This window comes from Chelonia mydas, chromosome 12 (genome assembly GCF_015237465.2).
Source record: "Chelonia mydas isolate rCheMyd1 chromosome 12, rCheMyd1.pri.v2, whole genome shotgun sequence".
NCBI lineage: Eukaryota > Metazoa > Chordata > Testudines > Cheloniidae > Chelonia > Chelonia mydas.
In genome coordinates this window covers 37,115,886-37,134,717 of record NC_051252.2, presented here as the reverse complement: position 1 = coordinate 37,134,717, position 18,832 = coordinate 37,115,886, and the positions used below count along the sequence as shown (strand labels likewise).

At 41.0% G+C, this 18,832-nt stretch overlaps 1 protein-coding gene across 28 annotated transcripts in view; it reads right to left on the bottom strand.

The window, feature by feature from the left end:
- Window positions 1–18,832, bottom strand: part of LOC102936124 (BTG3 associated nuclear protein) — a 420,839-nt gene that overhangs the window by 276,325 nt on the left and 125,682 nt on the right. For 27 of the 28 annotated variants that reach the window (XM_037877649.2, XM_037877637.2, XM_043526268.1 and 24 more), the window contains one exon: window positions 15,230–15,469. The exons of the other annotated variant lie outside the window; for it this stretch is intronic. In XM_037877649.2, coding sequence (XP_037733577.1) covers window positions 15,230–15,469 — 240 coding nt within the window. The remainder of the gene's footprint in view (window positions 1–15,229; window positions 15,470–18,832) is intronic. 28 annotated transcript variants of the gene reach the window in all.

Below are 18,832 nucleotides of genomic sequence, written 5' to 3'. Positions count from 1 at the left end.
ATAATAAAAGCCAAACTATTTCATCAAATCAAGGAAGAATTTTCAAAATTCCGGAAATACGTATCTATACACGTTAGATGAAATGAGCATATATAGTTTTCACTGCTTCAATTGGAACATATTCTTCTGCCATCTTAAAGTCTTGGAGGCTGCAATTTGCTATGTGAGGACAGACAAGCTGCACCCGCATGGAACTCCATTCAAGTCAACAAGGCTCCAGGCGAATGCAACTGCTGCCCGGGCATAACAAATTGCAGGATGAGGGCATCAGATTGTTCATCCTTTACAGTTAATTGCCAGAAATCTTGCCCCCTCCAGACAACTGCCTACGGTATAAATTAAAACTATAATACTTTGACTTAAAGTGGGCCCACAGCTAGACAAGCAAAAGTGGGAAGGCTGGGGGGGGCGAGGGGGGCGCGGCGGCAATGAAACCCAAGATGGGAATCCTCTCCCTCCCCCCTTTAAAATGATGAAATGCAGTTGCACCTAGTTCTGGACTAGAATGCACTGTCAGTGGTATATTATGCTACAAAACACCACAAACCAAAGCCACTGGACTCGAATGCTGGTGCCCATTTCCTGCTGGACTCTTACACAGACACATATTAACACATTAAAAGAGCCAGCATCCACATTTTTAAAAAAATCTAACATAAAACAAAGGCAAACTACCTACTACTCCCAATATGTTGGAATGTTTCTAAAAAAATTTCCAATGAATCAAGGTTTCATTAGTAACATAGGTTAAATTTTTTTAAATATATTGATTTATTTTGATTTACAGAGAAATTAAAAGGAGCATCTATCCAAGGCTTGAGGTGCCCCAAACAAAAGTTACAAGAACCAAAATAAAACTAAATAGCAGTTCACTTGCCCTAGAGCCCACAGAGCTCAATCCCCTACAAAACACAAAAATTCCCTCCCTTCCATCATGTAGATCTACCCTTCCCTTTGCAGCATCCTGCACAAACAGGCTCTGATGTGTGTCTTGCAGCTCCAAGAATTCATGGCACACAATGGAAGTTGCCTCTAAATGGACAAAAGATTCACATTTCATTTCCTTTTGTCAAATACATATTTTTACCTGAAACCTGCATCCATGTATACCACTATAGTACACTAGTATACTATATCTAAACAATGATAAATTGTAATTATAATATTAGACCAAAGCCACTTTTACTGAATAGCTCATAAACATTTTCATAGTAGATTGAAAATGATCTTCAAAATGTCTTCATCTCTAAAATGGTTTTTAAACAGTGTTAAGAATCACAAGGGACTTCAACTGTTGCTTGCCTTAGCCATCCCCAGATATTCTGTTAAAACAGCAAGCAAGCAAAAAGGAAATATTGTCACCTTATTGAGTAACCATAGCTCTCTCTGCCAGAACTTGCATTCTTCAAGGAGGCCATCCCCCGAAGTGCTGTCATTACGTTTACCTTACTGAACTGCAAGTACTAATATCACAGCATCTATTTGTGATCTGGGCGAATAAGTGCTAATTTTCTGCATTTGATCTTTATGGAGAAACAGATCCGCAGAGTTCCTCAAATGTAATTTTGTTTTGCCTTGGAACAAAACTAAATAACTGATGAATTTACAGCTGTGTGGGGCAATCCACAGTTTGAAATTAAAGCCTGATGTTTAAGTAGGAGGAATCACCTATAACAGAAATGACAATGCTTTCTTTGTGAAAATAACTATTTCTGATTCTGAAGAGCTGTTGCCAACAGTCATGCTCTATACAGTTTCTGATATCCACATATTGAAAGATAAATTAACAAAAACCGTTATGTTTATGCTGGAAAAGGCAGCACAATTCAGTCTGACATCACAACGTGCAGCAAAGCTGATGGAAAAATGTAGGTCTGTCACTTTAAAATATATATAATTTAAAATCCTTTCTGAGACATCCTGTTACATAAGCCCTTTCCACAGTGTCTCAAAATTCCATCTGGATGGCAAAAGCCACCATATGTGCCGCCAAGAAAAACTAACTTATGAATCAACAACGAAAATTTCTCCCCTTCCGAAGGAGCTTGTGGGTTTGGAAAGGTCTGGCATGACAGAAATCTGAACACTGTATGAATTTATTTACATTTTACCACCAGTGGAACTATCAGCCTTTGGCATCTCCATTGTTCACTGTTTAACCCTTTCAAAACAAAAAACAAACAAAAAGGAAATGTGTAGGTTTCCAAGCCTGAGAGAAATGGCTATGCAACTTTCTGGAATTCAATTTATGAGTTTCATGGAATCATAACTTTTCTTGCATGAAGCAATGCATTTTCCATATGAGATGTACATTAATTCTTGCACAACTGAACAAACTGTATTCAGTGGCTGGACTGCTTTTCCTCTCACCGTGACAATAGGGATTAAATCTTTTCAGACGCTTTCTGTCTTCTAAACCCTGCGATAAAAATATTGTTCCATAATTTACAAGGCCTTTGATAGTTAAGGAAAGGTTTCTTGTCCAGAATCCATTCAGCACCGTGAGGATACTTTGCTTATTCAGGGCCTGAGCCAAAGAAATAGTGAGTAAACACCAGCTCCCACTGAAGTCAATGAGGGTTGAGAGTCCTAAGCACATCTCAGAATCATGCCCTAAAGCAGTCGATCGCAATCTCCGGCTGCTAAAAGCCGGTGGTGCCGCAGGGTTGCCTCTAAGGAAGGCTGCCTGCCTGCCCCGGCCCCATGCTGCTCCTGGAAGGGGCCAGCAAACCCCCACAGCCCCAGGGGGAGGAGGGAGGGCAGGGGTCTCCATGCGCTGCTCCTGCTTGCAAGCACTGCTCCCGCAGCTCCCATTGGCCAGGAACAGGGAACTGTGGCCCATGGGAGCTGCGGGGGCAGTGCCTGCAGAGAAGGGCAGTGTGCGGAGCCAAGTGCCTTCCCCAGGAGCCACAGGGGCACATTGGCCCCTTCTGTGAGCAACATGTGGCCGGGGCAGGCAGGGAGCCTGCCTTAGCCCTGCTGTGCCGACGACTAGGAGCCACCCAAGGTAAGTGCCGCCTGGTGGGAGCCCTCACCCCAACCCCCAGCCCTGAGCCCCCTCCCGGAGTCAGCACCCCATACCCCCTCCTGCACCCTAAACTCCTGCCCCAGCCTTGAGCCCCTCCCAGAGCCAGCACCCCATACCTCCTCCTGCACCCCAGTCCTGCCCCAGCCCTGAGCCCCTCCCAGAGCCAGCACCCCATGCCCCCTCCTGTACCCCATACCCACTGCCCCATCCAGCCCTGACCCCCTCCCAGAGCCTGCACCCTGCACCCCCTCCTGCACCCCAACACTCTGCCCCAGCCCGGAGCCCCCCCCCCCCCCCCCCCCGAACCTAAACTCCCTCCCAGAGCTTGCACTCAGAGCCCCCATCCTGCACCCCAACCCCCTGCCCCAGGCTCAGCCCGGAGCCACTTCCCACACTCCAAACCCCTCTGCCCCAGCCCAGAGCCCGCATCCCCTCCCTAACCCCAACCCCCTGCCCCAGCCCCGTGAAAGTTGGTGAGGGTGAGGGAGAGCAGGGGGGAGGGGGGAGAATGGAGTGGGCGGGGCTTCAGGGAAGGAGCGGGGTAGATCCTGGGTTGCACTTAAATTCAAAAAGTGATCCTGGGCGTAAAAAAGGTTGGAGACCACTGCTCTAAAGCAACATTGCCACTCCCTTACTCTAGTAACTGTCCTGCATTCTAAATAAACAGGCAAATAGTCATTACCTTAGAAAAGTTCTACATACGGAAGAATTAACGCAAAGCAATTAGTGATTAGAACTGTGATACAAACACACTTCCATTCCATCTGTAATTTCGTGGCTATGGATAGATTCACAGTATAGTAAAGAAGCTCTTTGGATGCAACACATTACATATTGTTAATTAGAGATAGCAAGTATGCAGTGGGCAAAGAGCAGTGAAGGAGGGGGTTGCACACAAGGACTTAAAAAAATGCAAGAGCTTCCTGGATTTCATTTAAAAAAAAAGAGCATTCTCCTCCTCCTCCTCATCTCAGCCATCCAGGTGCAGCACCAATTCCCATGTTTAAAGGCATCAGCATTTCCTAAACAGTCTTTGTTCCCCCTGCTGTAAACTGATCTTGTACATGCACGAGTGACACGCAAAATCTGAGGGGGAACTAAACCTGAATTATCTTTAGGTTCATAACCTAGTTTGAAGCCTTTTACAACACGAGCAGCCTCCCAGCAGAACTGTGGGGGAAGTTCCTGCACTTGAGATATTTAGAACTAGACTGACCAAAGTACTGGAGTCGGAACAGATGGTATGGAACAATCCTGCCTTGGCTGGAAATGGAGGGTGTAGATGACCTAATACAGTAGAGGTCTTTTCCATCTCTAGCTTCTATAAGTCTATGAATGGATGGCTTCTTGATAGCATATTATGCGCAATCAAGCTAAAAGATATCATGTTCATGACTGACTGGCTAAACAGTTGTGTTCAGATGTGGAAAATAAATTCACCATTAGTGTAACGAAAAATAACAGGGAAAGGGAGAAAAAAACATTGCCAATAATTTATTTCTTGAAATTGCTGCCTTAATTTCAGTTTATTAAACAGTAACTGTCCAGGAAAAGTAAATGAGGAGAACAGCAGCTAATATAAAATTACAGTATTTTAGATCAAATCTATAAGCAGATGCCAGCACTGGTGCCATTTATTAGAACTGTGGTGCTGAGATAAACCTGATATGCTTTCATATATTCTTGCCTAGCCCAAAAAAGGGTTATCACGTCCCTCCATGTGGCAGCATTTAACTGATTTACAAAGGAAGAGCCATTTGGAACTGAAGCAACACTTCTGCAGCTCCTTGTAAGGAATGGGATGTGTTTGTAAAAAGCAGCATTGTGGCATCAGCCCCCTTCCCTGAGACACTCTACAAAAAATAATGGAATTTGTTTGGGGGTAGGGGGCAACAAAAAGATGTGCCTCTTCTCTTTCTCTTTAAAGATCTGTTGAATGGCTCTAGGCTAACCAGCACTCTCCTCCATTTGAGAAGGCCATCACTGCCTCCACCTCCTTTTTCCTTTGTTTTCAAGTCCTCCTTTGTAGTAAATACTACTGCTAACTGGGAATCCATACAGTATGACCCAAGAGTGAACCATGATTCAGGTGCTGTGAGGCTATCAAAAGGAGCTAGTTCGTCAGACAGGGAGACCAGAGCAGTGGTCATTAGGGCACTCACCTAGGACTCAGGAGACCTGGTTCAATTCCCCGTCTGCCATATACTTCCTGTGTAACCCTTAATCTCTCTGTGCCTCAGTTCCCCTGTATGTAAAATGGAGATAATAGCACTGCCCTACCTCAAAGCCATGACCTAACACATTGACAGCCATAGAGATAGACTATGGCATTTGACAACAGCAAAAGCTATGAAGGGGGCAGGCAGAAGTAATGGTGTGTCTTCAAACAGTCATAGATCAAAGCATTACTGGTAGAAGAAATCTTTCACTAAAAGCACTTCCCACTGCCTTAAAAACAGCTCACCAGTGCAGACACGCACGCCCTATAGCTGGGGCTGTAACAGACTCAGATACTCTGTGAGTCTGGCATAGACAGAGACTCACAAAACACACTATTATTACTGTGTGTGGCACCTTTAAGAGCAAGGCATATGGGGAAACTAGTAGCTGTAATATGAGATTACAATATTTGAAGGCAACTCACATCAGTGGGAGTCATAAAGGTTATCCTGAGGCACCACATCTGGATCAACATCAGTTCCTGCCTGCACTTGTTGCATTACACAGTCTTGAAAGACTGAATTCAAAGGGCTACTCTAGAACACAGGAAAGGTTATTGGTAAAAGAAAGTGTGCATCTTTTATTTCTTTGTTCCTTTTTGCCAGGTTTATTTCTGTTCAGTAAACTGACTGTAGTTAAAGCACCACGTCCAAACCTACTTTGGCCCCTTATGTATGTCCACATACTATATACAGCAGAACCTCAGAGTTACAAACACCTCAGGAATGGAGGTTGTTCATTACTCTGAAATATTCATAACTCTGAACAAAACGTTATGGCGGTTCTTTCAAAAGTTTACAGCTGAACGTTGACTTAATACAGCTTTGAAACTTTACTATGCAGAAGAAAAATGCTGCTTTTAACCACCTTAATTTAAATGAAACAAGCACAGAAACAGTTGCCTTACCTTGTCAAATACTTTCCCTTTACTTTTTTTATTAGTATACATTTAACATAGTGCTGTATTTCTTTTTCTTTTTTTTTTTTTTTCCGGCTCTGCTCGCTGCCTGATTGCATACTTCCAGTTCCAAATGAGGTGTGTGGTTGACCAGCCAGTTCATAACTCTGGAGTTCGTAACTCTGAGGTTCTACTGTAGTGCCAGCCATTAGAGGGTTGTTAGTAAGGCAGGAGGCTAATAAGGAATGATCAGTCATTGCCACAGGTTGAAGAAAGGAAAAATCACATCAAAATGTATCCTAAGTAATGGAGCCTAGATATAAAAACTGTGAATTTGAATTGTACCCAATCTTTTAACTGGACTGTTGTTTTTCCAATACTCCTTTATTATTCTCCCTAATACCCCAGCTATGAACTTAAGTATGAAATATGGACCCACTCTCTTTAGTTTGCCAGTGATCTTGGAATTAAGGATCAGATGAAATCAGTGTGATGGATGTTTTTTAAAACAAGATTGATATGGCCCTCTACAGTGGGCTCCCTACAGTATTAATCCACCCCAGTTAAAGTACCCACCCTCTTTAAAGAGCAAGATTTTTAGTTTATCTCACATCTACATAACCCTACACAGTTCATCTGGTGTGAAAATACAGATTGCTCTATGAGCCATTTAAGCTCTCTAATGAGGATTTTATTAGAACAAGATATTAAACAAAATGAGAACGGCTTGAGTTTCTACCTCTCCTGATGGAATCCAAGTGCCGTATGCACGGCTCCACGTGTTGGGCCCAAGAAAGACTTGTGGCTACATTTGTTTTATCTGGTCGAAGTGTTTTTAAACTGTATTTGTGGTTATATTCCATCCTACTACAGAGACCGATCCAATGCATAGAATCAGTGTCCAGACATCACACATGGTGCAGTGCAGAATCATGGAAAGGAAAGGACGACATAAAAATAGAGGTGAGGGGGAAAAATTAAAGGGTGCAAAAAACCATAAAAAAGATGGGAGAGTAAAGAGAAGGTCTAAGGGAGAATGTTTAGGGATCTTTTCTATTTCTGTTATTTTATAAATTAAGTTTGATAGCCCTTTATTAAATAGTTATAATAATGGCAACTACTAGCAGTAACCTATAAAGCAGTCACATTGGCACAGTGGTACTAGGGCTTATGGTCTGTGAATGCAGCACTTTCTATTGCTCCTCCTCTGATATTACATGGGGTCAGTGTCCACTGAAGATGAAACTGACCTGTGGAACATTTGTGATTTAACTTACGTTATTGTTAAGACCAAAATCCTCAGAAAGAGAGAGGCTGAAGCTGACACAATAAATTAATAATGATCTGTGTATTTTAAATGACAACTTGTTGCCCAGTCAAGATGCTAATGTTTAAAGGGTAGCCTCCTCAGTCATAGAACTGGATATTCAAGTTCACATGCACAGCTTATAATACTCAAATATATTTCCTGAGAAGGCCAAAAAATTACAAAAGAAATCCCAGTACATGGAATCACTTTGATCACTTCCCTCACTTTTATAAGATTCCCATCTTGAGGTCCCTGTAAACTGTGCAATGCCCAAGTAAAGAGGTTTGGTGGGGGTAATTATGCAGGTGGCTAGAAGCGAAGAAGTCCCCATTTCATGCAGCAGAACACTTATACATAGCCATCTAGTGTTTTAGTAGTTGCTTCAGCCCATTGCACTCTCCTCTGCAGAGTTTTTGTCCAGTGATTGGTGTAGTTCATTGGCTACAGCTCAGTTTTTCTCAAAAGCAGTTGGCACACAATTCACCTGCAGGGCCTCTCCACACACTGGATGGCCTAGCAAGCTGGGGCAGGATACATTTTTATTTTATGAGCTGCTCAGACCAGCACAACTTGTAACATATATTTGGGTTATGTGAATGAATGTCTATACACATACACCGGTCAGACTGGCACAAATTACACAATCAGGCACGAATCAAATGCATTTCCTAATACAAAGATTTGGGTGATCTGCCTCTCCATCGTGAGAAGAAAGGTCACATTAATGAATTTTGTAAAGGAGTAGGGTGTTTAATTCTATTTAAGCTATTCACACTAGTTCTCCTCGACCAGACAAACCTATAGTTCATTTTTCTATCAGACACTATGTTTACAACTCTTTGAGCTAATCTGGTCACTTAGAAAGACAGATCTACTTTCACCAGTATTAGAAGTATGACCTACAAGAGGACTAAACTTTGGTAACCAAGTCTTTTCCTATAGTATGAGTGTGACCTTCCTAAAAAAAAATTTAACAGTCACATGCCAAGTGAAAAAGAAAAGACATTTTATAGCATAGCTCTGAATCAGACATATTCTCAGATGGACTTTAACATAATATGAAAAATGTGGAAGCCTGTTTTCCTACATATATTTTGATAGTGTCATATAATCTGTGTTTTCAATTTTAGCAGTAGATCTATGCTATTTTAAACATCTCTACACAGATGTATTCAAGATGAAATAACGTTAACCCATGAACTGAAGTCAGCAACAGTTTGTGCTGTAATAGGCTGAGGGCAAGATTCAGCAGAACAGTACTAAGTTCTCTGCAGAATTACACAGACATTTTTAATCTAATGCCCTTACTTGCGACATTGGTATTGCTCATCATTTTTCAGATTTAGTTTCTACTTCTTTTCAGAAAGAACTTGAAAAAGGCTGTGTAGATTTTGCTTAAACTTTCTACACAGAGAAATTTTCCAGGAAGTTACAAGCTAGAAGAGAGAGGATTTTATAATAGAATTTTTTTCATAGCTATCTTGTTTGCTAATGTGAAAATTATTAGAAAATTGCAAAACCTCAAGTCTTTTTCACATTCAGGCAGTAACTAACATTTAACAGCTTTATCTATATTGTTTGATAATTTAAAAGAACTGTGAAATATTGAAAGTGACTTATAAAGGCACTACTACTACTCCACTAGTGCTCATCACCAACAACAAATTCCCTCTTTTATAATATTTTCTAAGATCACAAGTAAAGCAATTCAGCAATCCATCATTTTATTGCATTTCTCGCTTTCTACAGTAAAAATTTAGGGGTTGGGTTTCTTTTTAAAAAAAGCATGTTTGCAGATGCTGTCGTAAAACTGCATAAGAGCTAAGCCCACATTTTCAGTTACAACAAAGAAAGTCCTAACTGCTGACATTCTTAGATTATGTTTCACCAGAAAATACCTACATTTTTGGTAGGGCTGAAGTAATGAGCTACTTAAAGCCATAGTATATTTAAACTGTTCCGGTTACTTGCCCAAAACTTTTTCTCCACTACCACCGTCACCCCACAAACAACTAAATGAAAATATATACCTCCAAAGATAAACTCTGCCTTTCTGTTGTGGCAGAACTTATGCAATATATCAAGAATTTTTAATAAACATACATGCCTTCATTTGGGAAAAAGTAGCTTCTGCATGCTATACTTTTCAAAATATTTTCTATTAAATACAGATTTGGTTGGCTATTTTTTTCCCCAGAAAAAGAAAGGGAGGAAAAGCTTTCCACTGATAAACTGGAAGATGAAACTTGAACAAAAAGATCTCCATGATGACCTGAACTTGCTAGCTATGATTGGCATATGCTTAAGTGATGACATTAGATCTTCATGTAACTTTAAAATAAACACAGCACAGTATTACTGCACGGAGCAGCAGCAAACTGCATATTGAGGACAATGATATGATTCAGTTCCCACCCTACTGCTGTACTTAGTTTTTCTTGGAGTTTATGGAACAACACATCAGCAATAAAAGACAGCTGGCCTACAGACTGGTGAGGCCAAGAGAATATGGCACTGCAGAGCTTCGCATTTCTTTCAGTGCATCATTGATAAACTGTAGGGATGAAATCCTGGCCACACTGAAGTCAATGGGAGTTTTACCACTGACTTCAATAGGAACAGGGTTTCACCCTGGGAATTTATGAATTATTACTAGCGTTGCTAGACAACCGGTTTTCAACCGGAATACCCAGTCGAAAAGGGCCCTTGGCGGCTCTGGTCAGCATCGCTGACTGGGCCGTTAAAAGTCCGGTTGGCAGCGCAGTGGGGCTAAGGCAGCCTCCCTGCCTGCCCTGGCTCCCCACGGCTCCTGGAAGCAGCCAGCATGTACAGGAACCGAGGCCAATGGGTACCGCAGGGACAGCACCTGTGTGGGCAGTGCGCATTGCACAGAGTCGCCTGGTCCCCCCCGCGCCTAGGAGCTGGATATGCTAGCCACTTCCGGGATCCACACGGAGACAGGGCAGGCAGGGAGCCTGCTTTAGCCCCGCTGCACTGCCGACAGGGAGCCACCTGAGGTAAGTGCCGCTCAGTTGGAGCTTACACCCTGAACCCCCTCCTGCACCCCACCCCGCTGCCCCAGGTCGGAACCCCCTCCCGCACCCTAACTCCCTCCTAGAGCCCGCACCTGAACACTCTGCTCCACCCCTGAGCCCCCTTCTGGAGCCCGCACACTCTCCCGCACTGCAAACTCCTGCACCCAAACTCCCTTCCGGAGCCCACAACCCCTCCTGCACTCCAACCCCAGCCCTGAGCCCCCTCCCACACCCAAACTCCCTCCCAGAGTCCACACCCCGTGCCTCCTCGCACACTCCAACCCCCAGCCCCAGCCTGAGTCCCCTCCTGCACCCAAACTCCCTCCTGGAGCCCACACCACAACCACAACCCCAGCCCTGAGCTCCCTCCCACACCCAAAATCCCTCCTGGAGCCCGCACCTCCTCCTGCACCCCAACCCCAGCCATGAGTGCCCTCCCACACCCAAACTCCCTCCCAGAGTCCACATCCCACACTCGCACCCATACCCCTATTCAGTGCTGTAGTAATTTTATGATGCCTTGGCTATGTTATTTTAAGCCTCATTAACCACACAATCATTTTCAGATTCCCTAAACACACTGTATGTGGGTATTCTTGCAACAGTCTATATTTAGGGAGAGTATTTTTCTTTGGATGCATGGGGATTTGTTGCAGAACAAAGACAACATGTTAGTCTAGACACTGAGTGGAGCCAACAGACCTCTGTTTTAGATGCTGTAAAGTACCCCTAACTTCAATCAGGGTTACTTTTACAAAGAATCTCCCTTTTAAATTATATCAGCTTAGTCGTATATTGCCAAAATATGATCACACACTTTCACTTAAGGAGCCTCATTTTCAAAAGCCTGCTTAGCATATACAAATCCAGTAATTGCACACACAAACAGCACTTAGGGCTACAATAATCCCGTTTGCGCACCTAAATTTGGGGGGTTGCATGTGCACTTTTTGCAAGCACACTGCTTTTTTTGTTTTTTTGTTTTTTCCATTTTATGAACAAATTTTCAAATAAAACCTATTTAGCCTTATAAAAACTTGTGAAAATAATAGTGTTACATTCATTAACTTTAAAAAGTACCATTTACACTACATAAGTATCTGAAGAGGTCTCCAAAATTTGCAAGAACAAAATTATGTGTAGGTCTTATTAGCCCTTACAGAGCCACCAACACATTTTATACATGATCAAACAACACTGTGAAAGCCTTTGAAGGCTTCTGTTTTCTCTTACAGAGTGAACCAATGATAGGCCACAGTGCAGCAAGTTCAACAGGATATTTCTAGTTTAGCCCACTGTTCCCCACCACAGTAGTCAGGTGACATCATCAACAAAATGAGGCCATTAGGAGTGTACTTCCCAAACTCAGTCCTTCCTGAAGAAGGAACAGTGCTATCAGGCTCATTAGCAATCACTTTCCACAGACTTTCTCCATGTAACTCTGCATTGCCATAGCAGAAATATAATGATGCAGTATTGAATTCCTCAGAAAAATTCAAACATGCTCTAATTGGTGGGTTTTTTTGTTAAGATTAAAGTTAGCTGGCATTCCAAATAATAACTGCACACAAAAATATCCCAGTACATTAATTTATTCCCACTGTAATACTCTGTAGGTGAACTACATAAAATAATTTCAGGAATGCATAATTCAAAGTTTGTTACCTATGAAACTCGTTTCAATCAGGAATGTTGCTCATTGTTGCTCAATGGTTCCCCATATAATTCCACGTTAACATTAGTATTTCTGTATACCTAAGACCAGTGGTTTTCAAAGCTTTTTAGGCTGCATATTCCTTTCCAAATAATGTAGTCTACCATGTACCCGCATCTGAAATAGGGTCATAATATATCTATGATTAGATTGCCATGTCTTACTAAATTAAATGCATTGTCCACCATTACAGGATTTTTCTCACTTACCCCCTGACAAGAGCTCACACACTCCTAGGGGTACATGTACCCCAGTTTGAAAACCACTGCTTTAGACAGTATGGATAGCAGAGGTACCCTATATGTGTTATAGCTTGTGTCAGAATTTCAACTATTCAGAAGGCATTTGCAGGTTTCCCTTGCCTGAAATGTAAACTGTAAACTATACTTATAAAGTCAACTTGGCTGCTGTCATCAAACAATTGGTTGAGTAATCTGCTGCTAGTAACCATAGTGTCATATCAGCAAGGTGCCTACTGCTTACTCACACAGTCAGGCTGTCCATCACACGTCTAAGAACATTTTAGACACTTTATTTACCATAATCTACCTCCCACCACGTCTTAGTTACCTATAAAGCTACAGAAAAAACTGTCTCTATCCCTAATATATATTGCAACTCTGTTTGTAGGCCTGTGATAGCCTCCTAACACTCATCTAGACAAGGAGAAACAATATGAACTCTTTATCATCCTAAGAGTTCCTATCTTGAAACCACATGCTTTATGGTATTTAACTTTTCCCTAAAGTAGGGAAACATTTGTGTGAACTGCAGCGAGCCTGCTACAATTTCCTTCGTCTCAGTTTGAGTGAGGTCCACCCTTTGAAATGATACATACTGATAAAAAATAAAATGAGTTTATTCCACTTGGAATTTATACCCAAACCATCTAGACAATCCACACTCCCCATTTGTTTCCAATTGGTCAAAACTGAGATCCAAGCTCATATTATTTTGATAATGTGAACTGTATCTATATTTCCAACAAAAACAAGTTGATTATTATTTTTTTCATTATTTCAGTTACCACCATGGTTGGGATTTCTCAACTAGAAATGTGCTACATCTGGTATGCTCTGTACCTGTGAACCAGTTTGAACTCAGAGTGGCTTCCTAAACCAAAAAGAGAGCCTGAGAGATTTCTAGGAAACACCCACCATAGACTAATTTAAATTGGTCCTTTAGGATCCTCCCATAAATAGAAGCTAAGAAAACATCTGTCTGGTGGCAACGGCAACAAAAAACACACCCAACTCTGACAGAATGTAATTTATTTTGATCATTTGGGATAGCTGAGCACAATTCTAATGTTACTTCTAATGTTTTCATGACTTAAAAAACAAATCCAGAGTTTGAATATTCACCAAGACTATTCCCCATAAATGTCTTTCTACTCAGCCTACCATGAGCTGTGAGAAACTCAATGAAAACTGTCATGATATAACAACAATCTTTAAAACCTGCAATTCTCTATGTTTCCAGACCCTATCATTATGCTTCTGACCACAGTAAATGGAAAGAAGCATTGCAGTTTGGATGTGGTGTTTCTAAGGACTGACCCAACCTGCCTCCTACACTAGAGCAGCATAAGAGCTATACCCACAACATGTTTCTAAATAAGATAATTGGCCTAATCCTGCTATCAGTGAAGTCAAGACAAGTGTTTTCAATTATTTCAGTGAGAAAAGGATTCGGCCCAACCTAAATGGACAGTCTCAGCCCGGCTCTTTGGAAGAAGACTGTGCAATACACACTTCAGCACCACAGTAGAAGCAATTTCAAACATCCTCTATGTTCCACCATGCCACCTACATTCAGCTGTCTGTCTGAAGAGTGAGAGTGGCAGAAGCAGGGAGGCAGAGCATTGTCTACAACTCACCCGACGGGAAATACATCTGAGCTGACGCCTGAACACATTCTGAATACGATGCATTTTTTGTCTAGGACTTCCAGTGACTGCAAGTTCTGGAATCTACTGTCACTTAGCCTGCTAGCGAGGTTTCCCTAGGATTAGCTAGTTTGGTGCCATAGAGAGGAGGGGAGCAGAGCAAGTTATTTGGAAGATAATGTCTGCTGTTAAATCAAAACCTTGCAAAGTATGCTCAGTGTTACATGGGGGGTGAGCATAAAATGCAAAAATAACTCAAGAAGTAACATAATGAAGCTACTTTTTAGAGCAGAACCACACTTCACAAAATGTAGATATTAGAAAAATGATGTTGGGCCATGACTTGTTATAATGTGCTGTAGTTCTTTAGAGCTACTCTCTCTTCGCCACATAAAAATGTATTATTTAAAAATAAATGTGCAGACCAAAATAACTGTAGAGTAAAGGAGGAGTTGGTCAGATTGATGCATGACCTGCCTGACCGTATTTCTAGGCTTGGGCTGCTGGCTAAAATAATGTCACCAGGTCAGCCAATCATCTTTCAGGGATTGTACTTCCTATAGTGAGATTCAAAATGGAACCACAAAAAAATACAGAGCATGGAGCAGATAATGAAATATCTGAGCAACAAGCAAGTGGAGGTAATTAGCTAAATTAATGACAGCACATAGGTGCCACAGCAATGGAAGGGTTATTCATACAGAGATTAGACTAAATAAATTGGAGAGATAGATGGCACCAGGATAAATAAAATGGGCCCCACTCTTATTTCAGTAAAGGGCAATGAACATTGTATCTAATGTGTGATGTCCAAAGGACAATTTAATTACTATGGGTTGTTGCGGGGTTTTTTTGAGGGGGAAGGGAGAAGACTAGAGAGCAGGAGAAGGAGAGGCAGGATTGGAGTCAAGAGATGCATACAAATACCTGAGCAGGTTATAACATTAGCCAATACTGAGAAGGCCTACCCAAAAATATTGAGACAAATAAACCAAAAAAGGAATGTGCACGAACATTTTAGAACACTTGGTTCTAAAGATTTCGCTCTGCTTTTCTCTTTTGCTCTCAATTGTCAGACAAAGCAGATGGAAATCTCTCTATATAGCACAAGATCAAAAACTTCCGGGTTATACTCACAGCGAATACCATAAATCATGAGCGGATCAAGCTGCTTCTTCCCATGCTTCCCTTGCCCTGAAAGGTTGGAGATGGCCTGAATTTCCCGGTGGAAGAGGTAATCTAGCAACGTCAGTGCCATCTTCTCAGCTGTGCGGCAGTTGGTGCTGATATGCAGCATGTCAGCTGGGGTGATGGGGCAACGGACTCGCATCTCAGGATTGTTTTCATCTCCAAGCCATGTCCCATTGGGGTAATCCTCTAAAGACAGAGAACGAGGAAATTCTAAGTGATGGCACAGGCTGCAACAGTTATATTTAAAATGTATAAATATCATCAGCTCTTCCCATTTTCTTTATGTTCTCCCTTAACTTATTTCAAAGCTCATAGTGACTGGCTGGCTCACAAGATTTGTAATGGATAAAGAGTGTTTATCCAACCCACATCAGCAGTGACCAAAAGTGGTTACCATGAACAGCTGTTCTGTGGCCTCCAAAAAATGAGCAATTGGTCTTGGTCCAGATGTCCAACTCACAAATGAAATTAAACAGTCTCTGAAGAGAGGCCAATGAGCAAAAGAACACAGAAAATCTTCTGACCCTCAGTCGTGCTCATTCAGCCCCCTCAAGATAAGGATAAGGGCAAGTCTGTGGGGTAAGGAAGCTGATATCTTAGAGTGAGCCACTTTTCTGGTAAGCCTTGTCCCTCCAACCTCACAAATTTGAATCACAATTTTCCCCTTAAGCAATGCAACAAGATGAGCTTAAGCAAGGCTGACAGTTGAGAAAATAAATAATTAGTGATGAGGGGTAATTTCCTTGATTAATTACTTAAGGGGTTTACCAAGGACAATCACTCAACTGTAGCTGAAGATCTCAAATTAAACTTTTTGTTTTGTTTCAGACTTACTGAACGGTAGTCTGCATTATTTCCTAAACACGTCATTTACCAAAGGACCAGCCCCAGCACTGAGCATGAATCACCATTCATCTCTCTAGTGTCTCTTTCCTCCTGGTCAAGGGTGAGGTCATTAGCAGAAGAATATGTATTCATTATACTGGCTGCCAGCACTATACCTGAATAGAAGACCGTGGATTTTCCTCTTGCTCTGGCCTCTCATGGTTTGGGAAAATAAATACTCATTTTAAGCTAAGGGAAGCACTGAATTCGTAATGGAAATTAAATTTTGTTGGCAGTGCCAGAAGTCTGTGGATTCAAGCCACTAATCAGAAATTGAACTAAAGTTCAGTGTGGACACCAGAGTCACACCTGGAGTGTGGGATGCAGCTGCAAGGAAATGTACAGTCCCTTTGGATGAGATGCTAAGCCAGGCTGTTTGCTCGTTCCAGTTAAAATGAAATTTCCTGTAACAATCTTGACAATATATGGGGAATAACCCAGTGGTCAAGCCTAACATTTCAATAATGACTGACACAGACTGTTTGGATTTAATTTCAATGTTCGCACAGCTTAGTGGGGTAAAATGCATAAAAGAGACTGACTTGGGATTCATGCCATTCATTCATGCCATGCTAGCACTTGTATTGCTTTTTTACACATCTTCAGAAAGCAATATAAATATGAAACAGATCTTTTAACTATATGATTTATTTTTTTAAAGACATGTATGTAGTGAAGTATTATGGTATACACAAAGTCACAAATGTCTGTTTTTCATAATCATCCTATTCATCTGCTAACCATGAAAAAGTTTAGATGAATGAGCACTTTTCAAGGTAAATAGGCTTATGTGACCCCTGAAAAAGCATGATCTTTATTTCCAGCTATTGGACTGTGTTAGCCTGCATTCTGTTAGATTCTGTGCAAGAAGCAAGCAATAAAATCTAACATAGGAAGAAACTCATGCTCTAAAGAATGCTTTTAAGACAAGATCTCTGGGACTGACTGATGTAGCAAGTATCAGATCCAAGTTTATTGCAATGAATAGTGATAGTATGAAATAAATGTTAAATTATACAGTATTGATACAGAAATATCAGATGGCCATATATCTGTAAGTAAAGGAAAATATTTACCTCCACACATAAACCATTAATGTTAATATCAAACTTTTGTAGAGCATCAAAATGTGAGCACAATGTAATGTTCCAATTATCTTTTTATTTAGACAAATCCAATTTTCCCTAATGAATTTGCTTGTTTCTTATATTTCTATCACTGGTCTAGAAAAATGAAGAACCCTAATTGTTTTTGTTTACATTTTTTTCATACCCCCAACCTTCAATGCATTAGTTACACTTTGCAATGTGCAAGATGGCATCTGCGTGTTATGGTAGGGAAGTCAATTGCTCGGATTGATTATAACTTGTTCAGAATGCAACTATTCCTGGCATCTAATAATATTAGGAAAAGATATTCTGCTACTAATGATTAAACTGGACACAGAAGGCAAAGCAGAGAAATGACTGTATGCCTGTGTTCATTTTCCAATATATCTTCTATGTTTTTATTTTCAAGAGAATCTAGCAAACTTGAGCGAACTACTCTATAAACTGCTATCAGAACTCTACTGCCTGATTTCAATTTAGCTCAAATGATTAAAAATATTTCTAATAATATAATTCATAACAATTATAAAGCACCTTTCCATCTGCAGCCATGCTAATGAATGATCTTAGCATATATAAAAAGAAAAGGAGGACTCGTGGCACCTTAGAGACTAACCAATTTATTTGAGCATAAGCTTTCGTGAGCTACAGCTCACTTCATCGAAGTGAGCTGTAGCTCACGAAAGCTTATGCTCAAATAAATTCGTTAGTCTCTAAGGTGCCACAAGTCCTCCTTTTCTTTTTGCGAATACAGACTAACACGGCTGCTACTCTGAAACTTAGCATATATGAATCAAAGACTTTTTCCATTCACAGAATAATGAAAATTTACTAGTAGTACTGATTATAGAAGTTACTATGTGTAACTCTACTTTTATTGCTTACAATTTGGAAGAGAATACAGCACTTGATTGTGCTGACCTATACCATAAGCCCTGAAAAATGTTTTCAGCTCTTGCATTCACATTGTACTTTCAGAATACTACAATAGATTCTCCCTTTGCCTCTGTATCCTATAGCAGGAGGACTGGTAAATGTGAAATTCTCCAAACAAAAAATGGCTTGTGTGGAACCTTCAATGGCCCTTTTACATTTCTGCTCAATGTTTACAGCAATTCTTTGATTCAATCCAAACAAAATCGTCTTGAATGTGTCAGGCTATTGCATTTCTCTGTGTTAGAGTGCTGCCTTTGAAATGAAAACCTTTCTGCGAGACTGATAGACATCTGGAAATGGTACCAAAGTGCTCCCAGTGATGAGAGATCAGTGGGTTAAAACAGCCTAGTATTTCTTCAAATAAATTAAACTGACAGTGTAATTAGTTTTCCTTTATTCAACCCCCAATAATTAACAGAGAAATTGCATCTCAGAATATACCGAAACTGAAGTATCTTCTGCTTTTATAAGGAGAAATTATCCAGAAGCTTTTTTTCCTGAATACGATGCACTTAAGTACACAGAGGAGATACAGAAAACACACAAATATCTAAAGATGAATCAACATGTCATACTATCTTTAAACAGACAATATAAGAAAAACTGAAAAACCTAGGAA